General features: G+C 36.9%; 1 protein-coding gene across 1 annotated transcript; it reads right to left on the bottom strand.

The window, feature by feature from the left end:
* Positions 1–169: 169 nt before the first annotated feature.
* On the bottom strand, positions 170–17,884 carry mmut (methylmalonyl CoA mutase). The gene is made up of 13 exons (XM_087813203.1): positions 17,801–17,884; positions 16,025–16,457; positions 15,575–15,942; positions 15,345–15,502; positions 12,093–12,264; positions 11,782–12,030; positions 10,235–10,346; positions 9,340–9,455; positions 9,153–9,268; positions 7,259–7,390; positions 7,036–7,183; positions 2,492–2,659; positions 170–740 (listed from the first exon to the last, which is right to left on the bottom strand). The coding sequence occupies exons 2-13, from the start codon at positions 16,419–16,421 to the stop codon at positions 612–614; spliced, it is 2,265 nt and encodes a 754-aa protein (XP_087669329.1). The 5' UTR covers positions 16,422–16,457; positions 17,801–17,884; the 3' UTR covers positions 170–611.
* Positions 17,885–18,003: the final 119 nt, after the last annotated feature.

The raw sequence follows: 18,003 nt of genomic DNA, 5'->3' as shown, positions 1-18,003 counted from the left end.
TGGCTGTAACGTAGACATCGTGAGATCAAAGGTACCTTCACTCAAAAACTCTTCAGGGAGCCAAGGTCAAAAGCAGAATGAATTTGATTGGATATTACTGTTCTTTTGTTGGTTCTCTCCCTCCGACAATTGGTGTTAGAAGTGAAAAAGAGTGAAATGAGGCCAGAAATCAGATCAAAGACGTACAAAAGACGTGTTTAATTGAATGAAATGTATGTAGTTTCTAAAGATTCACAAACTGCAATAGCAAATACATCCCACTTTTTGTTTTTCTGAAGATGGTCAAGGTGACGAAAGCGCTATTCGTGGTTCTTGAAATCATCGACGCATTTAGTAAAACATTCCGAAAACGACTCAAACCAGCGATAAGGTTAACTTCCCACTTGTGAAACACTAACCTGAGCACCGTATTGACCTTAGATGAGCCGTCAAAGCAGCGAGACAAACTCTACTTGACACGCAGTCAGTCGCTCATCACCTGACGAGAGACAAGATGTACTCAAGGTTTCATTCAAAAAACATGATGACTTGGATCCCACTCGACTACATCGACATGTTTAATTCAGAAAGAAGGAAATTTATTCATGATTAAATGTTTCCCCCGCGGGAGTTCACATGGCCTGCCGGATTTTCTCCAAGCTCTTCTCGATGTTGTCGATGACCTCCATGGCGGCCTGAGGGATTCTGGTTCCTGGCCCGAAGATGGCCGACACTCCGCTCTGGTACAGGAACTCGTAATCCTGCGAAAGACGGGAAAAAAAAAAAACTCTTAACAAGAAGTGAATGCAAATATTTCGTTTTCATCAAGTGGATTAACGGGAGGTTTGATGGAGAAAATCCGACGGGTATGACGATTTTTTGGCGGCATCATAAAGGGCTTCACATTCCACCATTAAGTGATCTGTTTTAAAGGATGAGAGACATTCGTGTCATAGGTAAGCCCTACATTTTTACTTTCACACACATCAGCTCTTCCTCAAGAACCCTGAGATGTTGGCAGTAATATCTCCACCAGCGCCTCGCTCTGTTATAAATGTACTTGCTGAGCTGAAGAACAAACAAACTCTTGAAGAAATGATACTGGAAGAAGAAAGGGAATCTATCACCACAGAAATATCTACTGTGTTACACAATCACACATAAAGCAGCATGTGAAACCAAACAATATCATCCAATTTCAGGGAAACATCATTCCTCTATCTGTCTCTGGGTCTATTATTCTCCTGCTTTGAAAGGAGAAAACATTCTTTGAACATTTTCTTTTCATTTGGCATACAGCAGAAAATCGAAAAGGCTGAATGTTTAATTATATATTCAGTGTGTGTATGTGTGTGTCCACCTGGTCTGATAGAATCTCAAACTGCTCGACAACATTTCTAGATCAATAGCACGTAGACTACCAACTAAATTAGGGCGATAAGGGGGTGTTTTTTGGTTTATTTGCTTTTCTTTTTTCTTTTTTTTCATGCCCAGGCAATGCAGTTTATTTCATTTAGTTTTATGTTATTTCTTTTTTTTAGAAAAAAAATATGATTTTTGAAGTCGAAAGTAGAAGAAAAAATTGAATTCAAATGCTGTTCTTTTTGTAACCAGAGGGTGCAAAATAATGATCTTCAGATGCGGGATCACTCGACTTGGTTGGCGAGGTAAGGGCTTAAGAGATGAAAGACTGTTATCTTCTTTGACCTTTGTCAGGAGCTGGCAAGCAGAAAATAAGGACAAGAAAAAGAGCCCAATATGACGGAGATTAAAAAAAAAACAGAAGTGAGAGAAAAAAGATTCAAAATGCTGCAAGTAAGGCTATAAAATCATATTTTTATATATATATATATATATATATATATATATATATATATATATATATATGTATAAAAAGGAAATCTTCCATTTTATTTAAATAGGAAACTATAAATGAACGATAATATATGATATCTACTTAAAAATTAAAATTTCAATATATTTTTGGGACAATAAGATTTACAAAAGTAGAACACATAATCTGAATTTCAAGTGACCAACATACCTCAACTTTATATATATATATATATATATATATATATATATATATTTTCATTAAAAACAGGTTAATAACATTTAATTATAAAACTTAATGATTGTGTTTCTGCTTAAAATTCAGGTTCTGACTGCCTGAGTTTCAAACGGATACAAACTAAATTGAATTAATACAAATTAAAACCGTGGTTCTTTATTCTTCTCCCACTATGTTACATGGATTTATTTTTCTTATTTTTAAACCTTTTTTTATTTCATTTTTAAAAGGTCTCTCCTCTGAGGCTTGACTCTGTATTTATTGATATTTTACAAATGTAGTTCAAAAGAAAAAAGATTAAAAAAACACCACAAGCTCACTCAAAATCCCCAAAGAATGCAGAATTGATTTCTCTTTATGAACGCCTGACAATCTCTGGATAGCTTGATTTCTTTCATGCAAGGATTGTTAAATAGGAGAGGGTGTTTTTTTTGAGAGTACCTGTGGGGGGATGACACCTCCGCAGATCACAAGGATATCTGGCCTGTTGAGCTTGCCGAGTTCTTTGATGAGTTCGGGGACGAGTGTCTTGTGTCCAGCCGCGAGTGTGCTCACCCCGACACAGTGGACATCGGCATCCACTGCCTGCTGGGCCACTTCAATCGGTGTCTGGATAAAAGCAGGAAGTAAGTAATTAATAGTTTTTTTTTGTAAAGCGGCGTTCTACTACAGAGTCACAAAGCGCTTGAACAATCGAAAAGCAATACACATTTAAAAATACCTACAAATTAAAAAACTCTCCCTTTGGACAATAAAGAGTTTAAAGCAACAACATGTACCATTTTAACAGATTATATTTCTTCATGTTTTCTGTTATCTATTATTTTAACAGGCACGACCTGCACAGTGGGTTTCTTTTAAACAACAAAGCACTGGGAGACAAAACAAGAAAAAGAGACTGCAAAAGCCTTTCTATCGTTTTGTCAACAAATGTACAAGCTATCTAAGGCAATGGCGCAACACAGATTTCACTATATTGCGGTTACTCTTTTCTGAATCCAAGTAGAAGCCATGAACAATTTGCATACATATGGTTTCTTTAAAGGTTACAGCAATTTTTTGTTGGATGGTCTCAAGATTTGCTCTTCGCAGATTGGCGCCGTTTTGAGATACATTTGTTTATACAGATGTTTTGTTGCTGAATAATAAGGCTTGGTATTGAACTTGGGTGGTTTTGTGGCCCAGAGTGAAATTGTTCGGCAGTACCGACCAAGTATTGCATTTCGCATTTATGTTTTCTGTTAGAAAACAGCTTAGAGTGGACTGTATTCACCAAATTTGAAAGATTACACACATTTTCAATAGTGTTTTTAAATCTATCCGTCCATCTATTTGATGTTCTTTTACAGCACTTTTAATCAACTACCAGTGCTATGAAAATGAAGTTGAGTATCGAAAAAAGTATCGTTGAGGAACTTGTATCAAACTGAAGGTATCAGTATTGATAGTTTTTTAGATTCATACCCAGACCTAGTTCGTCAATGCGTGATTTCATTTTAATCAATCCAGGCATTTACATCTTGGGATAATGGAAAAAGCTGGATTAAACTCGATATTCAGTATTTTCAGGAAGTCAGGTGACCTCATGCTGTGGGCATATGATGTTATTGATCTGACAAACTTCAAGAAACGTTTAACCCTTGTGTTATCTCAGGGTCAAAGTGACCCAAAGGCCCGAAAACCCATCACAGAGACAACAACAGTTTTAAATAATGTTACATCCATGTGGTGACACATTTTAAACGTTTAGAATTTGTCGTGCCATCAAGGCCAAAATATGTTGAATTAAGATATTGATAACGATGGATTTTGATGGGCTGATACAACGTGACAAGATGTCAATTTGAATTAAAGTATCATCAAGACTGACCCACGAGCATCTACAAGTCGATATGCATTCATTATTTCCTAAAACATAATCACACCTACAGAACATTTGGAGTCATTTATAGCCTGTCAGAGAAAAACCGTCAGTAACACGGAGAAAACATGGAAATTCTACGGAGATAGGACACAGTTTTGTACCCTATCACACAGTGACATGAGACAGGTTATAGAGGTGATGACCGGCTTCAAATCCTCCACAGAGGTTTCATTTTCCTGAATAGAAGTCCCACCAAGTAAAGAAGAACTTATTTCGAGGTTGTTTTATAGAAAGCAGAGATAGTCATCTATGCTCAAGGACAACTCAGATATATGATGGTGATACCCACCAAGTTATAACGCAGACTTCCTGTCTAACCCACTGGAAAATTGTGATCCACTTTAAATATTGTAGAAAACCAAACCCTACAAATGTCTGTATTGAGGGAACATACACACTCGTTTATATGATAGGCATCAACTACATGGTAGATTTAGAAGAGCTTCATACTCCGTTTCCGTGGCAACCACCGTGTAGAACTTACTCTCATGCGTTCAGATTGATGTTATAATTAACAAGGCACTATGGGAACAGTGTGTGGGCTTGTATATACTCAGCTGTAAGTAATACACTGGTCGCAAGTTCACATCATGTACAGAAGCAGAATTATTTAGAACTTAAATGCAACCTTTGTTTTATCTCAAAAAGCACGTTAAAGGCCAAATGTAGGCAGAGCAAGGGACGCCATTTTTGATCAATGGTTAAGAAATAAAGAGACAATGTTATCGTTTAAATAGATTTGAATGAAGAGTTAAGATGGAAAATATGTGTTAAAAAACGAAATAAAATCTACAAAACATAGTGTTTAGTCAATATCAATCCAACGAAGCCAAAAAAATATTATTAAAAAGTTTTATTTTATTACTCTGATCCTGAAAAGGATCTCAGTGTCTTGAACCATGCACTTTAAAGCATGTAATAGACATTTATATGGGCCTTAAATACAAGTCAAGCGTTTATTTTCTGGTCATGTTTGTTGAGAACGCAACAAAACAAAGTTTAATGACAAAAATTAATGTTAAACTGAATGTCCATAAATCAAAAAGGTAAATTATTTTCTTGTGCCCGATTTTCCATTCCTTCACACTATAACATCCCATACAAGACGGTCAACTTCCCCTTAATAAGAAAAGTTGTGAGAACGAGTCGTCTTGAGGGACATTTTCAAACCTCAATTTTTCCGGTTTATTGCGGCAATAAAAACTGTACACATGTGATATCTGCTTACACATGATTTGTTTGAGAGCCTGATTTTTTTTTTTCAAATAAAGCAACCACTATTCCCTTAAGGTGGATCAACAAAAGGCCATCTTTCTCCCAACAGAGATAACTAATTACTTGAGGTTTTTCAAATTCACCTGACAAATCATAGATCTTCTTTATAATTACATGTTCTAGTTAATAAAATTAACAATTTCATGGATTGAATCATCCAAAATACAAGATTAATACATTTATGATAATACATTTATCAGGCTTTATAGAAGAACATATGACAGTTTGTAATCAACTATGACAATTTATAACAAGGTTTATAACATGTACTGGACTTTAAGGTCCGTTAGTTAAGCGGAAACACGGTCTTACGTAATGAGTAATAACATAAGATTGAATCAACCCAAAGACAACGTTATTTGTAATAACACAATACAGTGATCACACTCTTAGCTCTGACCGTCATCCAAACATTATGAACACGACATTTAAAATGAATTGCACTAATTCAACTACATAGAATATTAACATTAGTTAACATACATGATTATAAACTGTAATGACGTCTTCTAAAAAGCCTTATAAATAGATAATATCTTATGGATGGGTTTGTGAAGTATGCATGGGACATTTACAGAAAGTGAAACCAACTAAATTTTAAGATTTATGTAAGAGAAGTATTTACTCAAGCAAAATAAATAAATCATGGATGAGTAAGAGCTACTGTGCGGCAGTTAAGGCGACAGAAATGAGGTCATGGTAGGAAGATATAGTGTAGTCACTTATTATCATTTTTTTTTTTTTTTTTTTATTCACTGAAACTAAAAAGCTGCCCTAAATCCACTTCTTTGTTTGTTCTTCTCTTGTCCCAACAGGAAAAAGTCATCTTGATTGATGTGACAACATGTTGTGATGAAATCATCTACAGCTGATTGTGTGTGTGTTGATGTGTGTGCATATCTGTGGTTGTGTGAAGGGGACATGTTTTTGTGAGTGGGTTCGTCTATGGAATGTATTTATTTAGCTATAAAATACATTTATGAGACTGTTCTATTATTAGAAACGTATGTAAAATGACCAAAGATACTTAAATTAAACACAAAACAAACAATCATAATTTATGTAGTATGTTAAGGGAGCATCGGTGGAGCTTTTTTGAAGGAAAATGTGTAAAAGAAAATCGAAATTATTACCCTTTGAATTTTGTTTTCACTCAGTAAAGACAGGAGGGTTGATGTCAAAACCGACAGCAAACCAAAAAGCACAACTTGACCAATTTATTCATTTTTTTATTAAACTACAATACATTCTTAACCTCAGCTCCCATTCACCTCCTTATTCCTCAATCTCAGTCCTCAAACTCAGAATCAGCATTCCCGCGAAGAGCGAGTGCTGTCTTGAAACTTTGTAATGAGGAGCAAGTGTAAGGGCCATAGAGTCCTCAGTTTTAAGATTCTTCGAGAGCACCCTTGGCAGAAGGTGGTATCCCCAGAATGCATTGCACATTTATTGACTGAAATAATGCTGGCAAACACTGGAAAAAAAAATCTACAAATGCAAGGATTTTTCTTTGACTGTCTTAGTTTAAAATCATTTTATGGCTTATACGCCTCTTTGTAAATATAAAAATAAATGTCTAGCTACAATATTTTCCCAAGAAAAGCCATCGGGAAGATTAAAAATTATATTTTTTCATGGTGATAAAGTTGTTTTTATGAAGATACAGCCTACATGCATCCGCCTACATGAATATTTGTAATTGTGGTATTTGAAGTAATTATGTTCCTTGTATTAAACCTTCTTATTTGTAGGCTAAACATATGACCTTATATTATCATAGTTTTACCTGAAAGAGTGGCCCGATGTCCACGTCAAATCCCAGGTCGGCGAACCCTGTCGCGATCACCTTTGCTCCTCTATCATGACCGTCTTGACCCATCTTTGCCACCAGCAGGCGAGGGTTCCTCCCTTCGTGCGTCTTAAACTCGTTTACTCTGAGGATTGAAAACAAAATAACTCAGACTGTACTCGCTTAAAAGAAAAAAAAGAGGACGACATTTCTTGCATACCTGTTGTTGGCCACCGTGATCTCTTCATGCTCCCCGAACTCACTGCGATAAGCGCCGCTAACCATCCTGGTGCTGGCCTTGTGCTCGCCGAAGACTCTCTTCATTGCATCAGTAATCTCACCAACAGAGCATCTGAAGATGAAATTAGAATGTATAGCAGCTTCTCTGAATGTCAAACATAATAATGCGATGCACATGTCAAGCTTTATTATTTCATGATTTCACACTGGTTTATGCTTCCAAACACGTTCCTGCTGAAAACATACAGAGCCTAAGTCACATGAGAGGCAATATGGACTAGCAATTAGTCTTTCGCTGAACATAATACTGCTGGCATGTAGTCTCGCTCCGTAAATAAATGACTTTACTGGTTACATTAAAGACATGACGCCCCACTTAATAAACTGTGATGTGACAATAAATTGCTTCTTTACAAGGTTGCATTTGGAACATCTTCCCAGCTTGTCGCAAGACGGTATTAGTCGGACTCGCAATGTGCTTCAGAAAACGTCGGAAAAAAATGTCAACCAAAGTATAAGTAAGTAAAGGTTATTTGTAAAGCGCCTTTCTAGACCAGGGTCACAAAGCACCCAAAGAAAAACTGTTACATTGAATCCATCCATCTATATTTCCTTAATAGAGGTACAGTATATAAGGTCAGATTGCAGGGGTGGCAGTCGGAGCAAAGAGGCTAAAAATGTTCCTTTCACTAGAAGACTCCCAGACGGAGAATACAGAGGAGCTTGTTTTTCTGACATTTTCGGAAAGTCAGAGGATTCCAAGCCACATAAAACACATCCAAAATAATTATTGAAATTTCATTAAGTTTCTTTATTTTACTACATTCCGATAAAAATTTAAAATACATTATTATTAGTGCATTTAAGGTTTTGTAACATTTTACAAAGAAATTGTAATTTAGGTTAAGACATCCTTGATACCCATATGCACCGGCAAAAAAAATAAAAATAATTAACCCTTGTGTTGTCTTAGGGTCAAGGTCACGCAAAGGCTCAAGGGTTTGGCTTCCATAAATACATATGCAGTGGTGGAGGTCGTCCACCTTGACACTAGGGTTACCAAAAACACATTTGTTTTCGGCCCTTAGGGTCGAGATAACATTAAACCAAAACTCGATTTCAGAGAGAAATGCTCCTAACCCAGAGTTCCTTATATGAACTGGCAACTCCTTAAAACAGGTGAGGGTTTAGAAACTTTTAGCCAATTCTACAACAGAGGAAGAACACAATTGCATGTGGGACCATCGTGGAAGTTAAGAAGGTCAAGCAGATCTTCAAAAAACAACCCTGACATGTACCAAAGTCTCATCTTAATGGGCATGTACTGTAGACAATTCCCTCGTAAGGTGCCTCAGGGGAGCCATAAAAAAAAAGTCAAGACGGTGTTACAAAACGAAAATATGCTTTTAGGCAAAAAACAACGCACTCTAGCCTCAAATCTATCGGGTCGTGCCCTCCGCCTTTTTCTACCGTATACAGGCTGAAGCACTTTGGGTGGATCTTATCTCAAAAAACACATCCTGGCTAACGATAACCCAGAGACCATTAGTTCAATATCAATAATTCTCAGCAGGGCCGGGTCTAGACAGGCATGTATGAGGGGGCAGCCACAAATCTTGAGGGGGCATTGTGCTGTTACTTACTTACTTACAAATAAGTTTGATGGGGCACAACATTTATTTGAGGGGGCCAGGCCCCTTCTTGCCCCTGCCTAGACCCGGCCCTGATTCTCAGTATCAATTAGAATTCCAATCATGCATTTACTGATAAACCAAGAGCATGAAGATATTTATCATACATGCCTGGTGCTTTGGCTACGTTATAAGGCATAATTACGACACACACAGGGGGAAAAAAAGTCCAGAAAAACTAACCTTGCTCGAGCGGCATCCACTGCCAAGCCCAGCAGGTTCCCTTCCCTGGTTCTGGCACACTCCTCAATCGCGGCAAGGCACTTCATCGCTACTTCGGAGTCACGACTTTCTCTAACCTAAATGCAAGCAAACATTATTTTTTATTCAATTTTGGAAACAAATAAATAAACTAAAAAAGTTGAATCACCTTGATCAATTTGTCGATCTGTTTCTGTCGCACGATGGTGTTGTCTATAGCCAGCACCTCGACGGTCTCCTCCTGCGCCAGGCGGTATTTGTTGACCCCGACAATGACCTCGGATCCTGAATGAGGAGCAAAAAGAAAGGAGTCAAACTGGGTTCGCTTTATTCAGCATTGACTCAAGGTCACACCGATGCATTAGTTGTCCATTCAAGGGTTTAGTTCTCCATTCAAGATCATGGTTATTATACCAGACATGTTTGTTTGCATGAAAAAATAACAATAGAAAATAAAAAATATGAAAACAGCATGTATTTCTTTATTTATTATGACAGAGATTTCAGATTATAGGGGGTCAATAATCAGGAGCAGGAGACAGCTTTAAAATTACCTTTATCAGGAAAAAGAAATGCAAACAGTTACGATAAGACAAAAAGTTATTGTAATATTGATCATTTCTTTCTGTCACTAATACGTTTATTTTGTTGATTCAAGGCTTTTCCCACGCAGTTGAACGCACCAGAGTCAGTCCTACGTTATCGAATGCAATTCTTATCTGTGTCAAACCAACACAGAGACATACTCTTCCTTGTTGTGTCTTTAAACAAAAAATAAACAATGTGCTGTTTAGTCAACATAATTACATGTCTCTCTTTGCTTTGTAATTTTTTTTTATCTAATCTACTTTTTAGATCACCCCGGCATCATTTTACAAACTGAGAGTGCCATCTAGTGGCCTTTTAAAATGAACACTGTATTACGTGTCTTCACTACACAGCTGTTTCATGAGGCCACATCACTAACTATAACTACTGATAACACCATTAAAAATACACCAAAATTGTTGCCTTTCCAAAAACTTTCATTACATCAAATCACAAGAAAACAAAAAATTCAGTACCTGAATCAATGCGGGCTTGTCTGCGGGCGGCGCATTCTTCAATGCGGAGTTTTGGAATCCCCTCCGCCACTGCTTGGGCCATCCCACCCATCTCTTCAATCTCTTTTATGAACTGTTAGTATGAAAATAAGGAGGCTCACTTTACCATGAACACGTTTAAGGAAAACATTTCAATTTCACTATCAATTTGATAAATTATTCTGCATAATGTGAAAATGTGAAACAAATGATACGAATAGGGACATTTCAAAATGACCAGATAAAAACAGGATTACATGTTTCACTACAAAATGATATGTGGTAGAGTATTCATGGAGTTTGAAAGTTTAAAAAAACTTCTCAAAGTATGTTGCTGAGTCATCTCATAATGCCAAACAGGTCGTTCTCTCATTAACCTGCTTGCAGGTCGCGTTGACGTCAGAACTTTTTGAACGATTTTTGAACACATGGTGCTCAAGGCGATGAAAAACAGGATTTGGAAAGGAAAGGCGGGAGATTAAACCATAATTACAGGTTTAAATAAAGTTGGAAGGTAATTGGGTTTGTGGCAATTCTAGCTTCTACATCTGTCCTCATCTTCTTGGTAACTTCAAAAGGTTTCTCAGTATCTTATATGAAAACACTGTTGTCTGACCCACTGCTGTAAGTAAGTAAGTAATTTATATTAAAGTAGGTTGGTGGTCACATGGACACTATTAAACTCATTGAGTGAGTCATCCAGTCAAATTAAAGTAGTTAAGATAATAATTTAGATAATAGCTTGTGATTAGGGCATCGATACTACTGAGTTATACTACAGCAGCTTTTGGATTTATATTACAGTGACTTTCGGAGTTATACTACAGTAGCTTTTGGAGTTATACTACAGTGACTCGCGGAGCTATACTACGGTGACTTGGGGAGTAATACTACGGTGACTCACAGTTCAGTGACCTAGTCTTATAAGCATTTTCACAGATGTTTTAGGTCAGTGTACCACATGAAATCAGTTTGAGGTCAATAAGTAAAACCAGGATTCATATATTAAAAGGCACACTATCTTTTTTGGGGGGGGATTATAGAATTTTAAGTGCACTTAATCCATAAAATACGGTGAATTAATTTCTATGATTCATTAGTTGTGTTGGCTTTTATTGAGTACCTATTTGAACTGGGTCTACAAAAATAAATCTTTTTACTACTTGAAGGGATTTACTGTGATGAGATTAGGCTGGAAGTCCTTAAATGGGGACAGAACCCTCTAGTGGCAATACAGTTCAACTGCGATAAATGAAGGCATATTGAAGATCATAAAACTTAGATATGTCTGAAGCTTTGTATAGTACAACGTTATAGTACAAACCCTACTAGTAACCAATCATTACAGTAAATATTTGTACTGCTTTTACATTCATCTCAATTTTATAAATGTTACTTATGTTATACATACAGTAGATGTGCATTCAGGTACAAGCTAGAATGACAATAATGTTTACTTTGGTAGTTAAAAAATAAATATCGGTTCCCACCATGACAAAAAAGCATCATGCTTAACCTCAACTACAAACCTTCAAGGCTGTGTTGTAGACATCTTCGGTTAGTGATTCCATCATGTGAGATCCCCCCCACGGATCGGCCACTTTTGGGATTCCGGACTCCTCTTGGATAATGATCTGAGTGTTCCTGGCGATGCGAGCACTTTTTACAGTAGGCAGACCCAGAGCCTCGTCAAATGAATTGGTGTGAAGGGACTGAGTCCCGCCGAACACAGCAGCCATGGCCTCAATGACGGTCCGGACCACGTTGTTGTACGGGTCCTGGAGGGGAAATTCATGATTGTTAAACCAAATTAAATGGTTGTCAATTTGAAGTTACTAACCTGCTCCGTCAAAGACCACCCTGAGGTCTGGCAGTGTGTCCGGAGCAGAAGCGACTTGGAGTTCTTGGGTCCGAAGTTCTCTTTGATTAGAGTAGCCCATAAACGTCGGGCTGCCCTCATCTTTGCGATTTCCATGTAGAAGTTCATTCCAATACCCCAGAAAAATGACAACCTTGAAGGAGGAAATATAAGTAAACACACTTTTTTTTTAAACAGACTGTGAACATGATAATAGATGCTGATGCTACAAACGCAACTGAACACAAATCCTAGGATGCTTACTTCACAGGCATTATGTACCATCAACATTATTGGTGTGTACTAGCAAGAATTGAAAATACAATCACAACACAGGTGCAATAAATTCCGACACTGTAGAAACAAGGATATATTTGCAATTATGCCGCAGTACTAGACTCTGGTGCTTTGTTTTGAAACAAAATTGAAACAATTAGCTTCAATAAAGCTGCTTGAGACGACTGTATCCTCTCATGCCCAGTCATCACTAGGATCGTTCAGGATTTCATTATTCCCCAACTACTGCTGCCATCTAGTGAGTGTTAGTTTAATTGCAACATAAAACATTTGCATGTTAGTTTTAAATGTCAAAAATCGAATAATTTTATTCTACACACATGTTATTTATTTAAATATAAAGCAAAATATGTCTAAAAAAACAAAAAAAGGAAAAATGAATACAGTGTTGCTCAATGATGATACAGTATAGGACAACGTAAGGAAAGCTATCACGAAAATGAGTGTATTAATGATTTCTCACATGAATTTGCATTTGTCTCTTGAAGGTTTCTAGGATTCAATAAGTTTGAAATTATTGACAGAACTGCCAAACTACTCAAGGGAAAATCATTTTTAATACAAGTGACTGTGTGTGGTTGAAGTCCAGAATCAATGTTGACAGATAATTTCCACAGTGAATCCATAGAGCTTACTTTCTATTAATACATTTGTGATTTTCCTGCCGATATGACTTCATTCATTCTTCACTTTCGATCATCTAACAGAGGGACATACGTCATGTCATACAAGTGAAAATCATGTACAGCTGCTCAACCGTGATAGCATAAAGCATATATTTGAGGGGGAATCAATAGACAATCAGAACAAGCAATGTTGATTCAATGGGAATAGACCAAAGAAATAAGGTACAAATCATGAATAACCTATGATTGGTGTAAAGTGTACATTTTAGGATCATCAGGTCTCCGAGTAAGTTGTCAGGTTCCAGGGAAAACGGCCTCGGACTTTAAAATAAAAGTCTTCAGACAAAACGACACTAGAAACTCTCAAATATACGGAGCCCGAGACAAACAATGGTAAAACAATAAATAAATAAATGTTAATAAAATAAAATATGGTCGTTTTTGTACAGATTTTTATAAGCGTCTGTTTGCTTCAAGTCTTCTCTACGAGAGTTACAGACGTTCTTGTGAAACAACATCACGTCAGTTTTATCAAGCGGCAGCTGCAGGTTCAAAAGACACCGCGGCTAAAGATGGTTTCTCTATTGTATGTATGCATCATGATCAGAACTATCTCCTCGAAAATCACACTAATATTAACACCATCACATGATTACCATTTAAACAAAACACTTTTATCCTATGAATAGAAAAATAATACGTGCTTGTGTTGCACAGGTGAGCCAAAAATTCTAATCGAGCTCCGAAACAATCGGATAATCTTTATGTCACTTTATTCTCTTTAAACTTAATCTCAAGATTATTCTAACAAGCCACTGATTCTCTCTATTAACAAAGTATTTGTGTTAATAACCCTGTATGTGAAATATAAAAATATACACTGGAGCACGCCTGCAACATATTTAACAGTGTGTGATTAACTTTAGTAAAGTTAAAATTAACAAATATAAACTGTTATTCCAGTTTAAATTTCTGTTTTCATTTGTTTTTTTCTGATCGAGGAGAGAAGAATCACATGTTGTGGTTCATTTAAATATATATATATATATATATTTAAAAGTAGGTGTAAAAATGAATAAACACCCTCATTCTGAATATTTTTGAGGCCGTTTGGTCTGAAACCTGACACCTTACTCTGGGACCTGACGATGTTCTAAAATGTACACAGTACTGGTGATGACTTTATGAAGACCATGTATCAGGATACAGTGGCTTCACTACAAAGCTGTTTCTTGAGGCCTCATCAACAAATCACTACCTATAACTAACGGGTATCAACATTTATTTTTTCTACATGTGTATTGTGCTATATGACCACTAGAGCATTCTAACTCCATTAAAAACCCCTCCTAATTCCATTACAGCAAAGCCCTGCCAGTAGTTACAAATAGGTACCAAATGAAAGCTAGCATTACAAATACATTACATTACTTAATTGACTGTATTTTTTTTTAAATATAGGGAACATTTAAAATTGTTTCTATTAGTATCCATTCTGGTTTTGCTTACTGACCTTGAATTTTACATGGTTATTGGCGCTCGAAAATGTGCCAAAAATGTAGGCAAACTTTGTAGCCACACCACGAGTCACAGGGAATTATAACGCTCCATACTAGTAGTTGAGTAATACTACGAAGCAGCACAAAAAAATATGTTTTAAATTACAAAGTTTTTAAACCTTGTACAAGTACAATAAATGCTTATGAATGAAAACAATTGTTCTGTTAACAATCGTTCATCAAAGCCTGTGAATCGTCGCTTTCAATAAAGTCTTAAAACTTTTTGGAAACCACAGTCTCTCAAGTCAAGTCAAGTTCTTTTATTGTCAAATATGCATGTATTAAGACATACAGCATAAATTAAATTGTGGTCCTCTTTGACCCATGATGCAAAACATGAATACAGTTGGAAGGACATTAATTATGACATTCAAGAAAATAAATAAAAATAAATGACCAACAAAATGAAATAAATAATCAACAAACTTAAATAATCAACTAATAAACAGAATATAAACAAAAACAAAGTTAATGCACAGGTAGTGCAAGCAGTGGTGAGGGTGATGGTAGGACAGTGTAACACATCAAATAACCAAAACTCACACGTCTAATTGGTCAACAGTAGCGCCGCCTCACTAGCGGGCATTTTTATATTGGTGAGAAATTAAGGTGACAGTGAGAAAAAAAATGTGTGACAGCAATTGATTATTCTACACCAGTATAATTTTTTACTTGACATTAAAGACACTGAAACACTCCTATCAAAAGTGTGTTTAGTAACTATAGGACAAAAGTGAAGAAAGACTTCCTACCTGGGTGCGAACTCATCGATGGATAATCCAGCTTTCAGTCCAGTGCGACAGTATTCCAGACCATCTGCAATGGTGTACGCAACTTCCAAAATGGCATCAGCACCTGCCTCTTGGAGATGGTAGCCACTAATGGATATGGAGTTGAACTTGGGCATGTTCTATAAAGAAATAGTTCACAACAATCAAACCTGTGGTTCAACTATTTTCGCTTCACTAATGGACATAAATACCTTCGATGTATAGGCAAATATGTCCGCGATGGCGTGCATTGAAGGCTCTGGTGGGAAAATATAGGTATTCCTGACCATGAATTCCTTCAAAATATCATTCTGGATAGTTCCTGTGAGTTTGGCTTTAGAGACTCCCTGCTCCTCTCCGGTCACAATGAACATGGCCAACACAGGAATTACGGCGCCATTCATTGTCATTGAAACAGACATTTTCTCCAGTGGGATTCCATCGAAGAGCATCTTCATGTCCTCGACCGTGTCGATGGCCACACCGGCCATGCCGACATCGCCGTGCACTCTTGGGTTGTCCGAGTCATAGCCACGGTGAGTCGGCAGGTCGAAAGCAACGGAGAGACCTTGTTGTCCGGCTGAAAGTAGAAAGATTGAGTTTAAAAAAAAGTTTAAATCAATGAATAATGCCTGCGTTTCATTTAAAACATGAAATAATACCTTTTATATTGTCCTTGTAGAATTTATTACTTTCCTCCACAGTACTAAATCCAGCATACTGTCTAATGGTCCAAGGTCTGTTAGTGTACATGGTTGGATAGGGCCCTCTAGTGTACGGAAACACACCGGGCAACTCATCTGGACTGCTGGCCGAGTCTGCTTTTGTGTACACAGGTTTTATGTTGAGTCCTTCCGGCGTGCGCCAGATCAGGTCGTCTGGGTTTTTTCCTTTCAGTTGTTTCTTGGCCAGGCTCGCCCACTCCGGATGCAGCCCGACTTCATCCCGACACGGTGTTGCCGTGTGGATGAGAGAGCGATGCGCGATTGCGGAGGAGGCAGATGCTCGGTACAGGCGTTGGGCAGCCAGCGATGCACATGTGGCGCGTGCTGTGAGCATGTTGACTCTCGCTGTGTTCACACCAACATGAAGAAGCTGAAAAAAAAATTAAAGAAGATCTTTTACTCCAGTTTACATGCAGGTTTCTTCCTACAGCAAATTAAATTCAAGACTTTTTAAAATACTATTTTAAATTGAATTTAACGCCATTAATCGAGAATAAAACAAAACAAAACCAAAATCCCACCACTACATAGTGTTAGGGATAATTTTACATGATTTAACATAAAATATGATTTTGAGAAATGTCCAGTACAAAATACACTGTGCCTCGTACATGTTGCCTGGTACCGCTTTAATTCATGAAGTAAAATGTTGATTGGACAAACAAATAACATTGAATTTTCATCTTCCTAAAAGGCCTTGAACTGAAGCAACCATTGGTTTGTTAGTTACACTTTTTAAATAAAGTTATTAAAATTAAATTATTATTAAAGTATGTGTTCACATTTTTGGTGTTCAAGACTTTAAAATATTTTAAGAAATATAAATGCCAATTGATTGCCTTATCTTGGAATAACCAATTGAATACCTGTTAAAACCTGTTGGGACCTGTTAGGGATCAGCTGAAACCGAGATATAACTTTTATCATTATAGTAATTGAAAAGCAGATTATTTGTTCCTTAACCTCAATCAACCATGACTAGTGCAAAGGTTTAGTTTAAGACTAGTGCAACATTTAGGCAAGAATAACCTTAACAATTGACAGGCAGTGGTGTAAACCTGAGGTACCGCTTTTGATCATTGACTGTCACTAGCAGACTTAATTCTAATAATATCTCTAATATCTATTATCTATTTGTTTAGATATCTCTAATCACAAAGAATATTGTCAAATCTAAATACAAAAAGCAAATTGCAGGACAAAATGAAGTATACAGTGCACTAAAGTGAAGGGTCCTACACAATGTAGAACTTTTAGAGGAGCTTTGTTTTCAAACCAAAACTATAAAATTGAAGTGATACTACAAACTGGGCGATGATGTTCGAATACACTTTATCTGTCAGCTTGTTTAAGGCGATATTTTAGGCTGATATCAGGACTTAAAAACGGTAGTTGAGAAGGTAAACATGTCGTGTTGGTTTGGATGTAGTTGTTAGCCAAGTTTGCTAACCGAAGATCAAATAACAAATCGACATTCGTCGTCATACATGTAGTTTAAACACGAGTATTATAAGGGATATAAACATGAACGTGTTTTTATTTGACGTTAAAGTTCCAAGAGCTCAAAATCCAATGTGCTCTTGTTAGCCTTTAGCTGTTAGCACCATCTGACAGTAGGTGCTAAGCAACAATACAGCTTCTAAATAATGTTTTATTCGTGCAGGAGCAGGTAATAGACATGAAATTGTCGTGTTTTTTGTCTGGTTTACTGACCTTGTAGTCACTTCTCTGGCGTATTGAAGAAAGGCGTGTGCTTTGAGCGTCCAATGAAGTTTCATAACATCCGCAGTCAGCCAATCACAGGCATCCGTCTACCGTTGACCCATGAACTTTAATACCGGAAGTAAATAAACGCGTCAGCTCTGACGGGAAAACGTTACATATATTAAATGTTCAACAATTGTATTAAAGTTTAA

The sequence above is a fragment of the Callionymus lyra genome, chromosome 17 (genome assembly GCF_982586985.1).
Source record: "Callionymus lyra chromosome 17, fCalLyr1.hap1.1, whole genome shotgun sequence".
NCBI classification, from domain to species: domain Eukaryota; kingdom Metazoa; phylum Chordata; class Actinopteri; order Syngnathiformes; family Callionymidae; genus Callionymus; species Callionymus lyra.
The sequence above is the reverse complement of the archived record's forward strand: the minus strand, read 5'-3'. Positions and strand labels throughout refer to the sequence as shown.

Excerpts from the sequence above, each read along its gene's own strand:
- mmut (XM_087813203.1), bottom strand. The coding sequence starts at position 16,421 with ATGCTCACAGCACGCGCCACATGTGCATCGCTGGCTGCCCAACGCCTG. Across the intron at positions 15,503-15,574 it reads TATTTGCCTATACATCGAAG|AACATGCCCAAGTTCAACTC; the intron begins GTATTTATGTCC and ends ATTTCTTTATAG. Across the intron at positions 9,456-10,234 it reads ACAAGCCCGCATTGATTCAG|GATCCGAGGTCATTGTCGGG; the intron begins GTACTGAATTTT and ends CTCCTCATTCAG.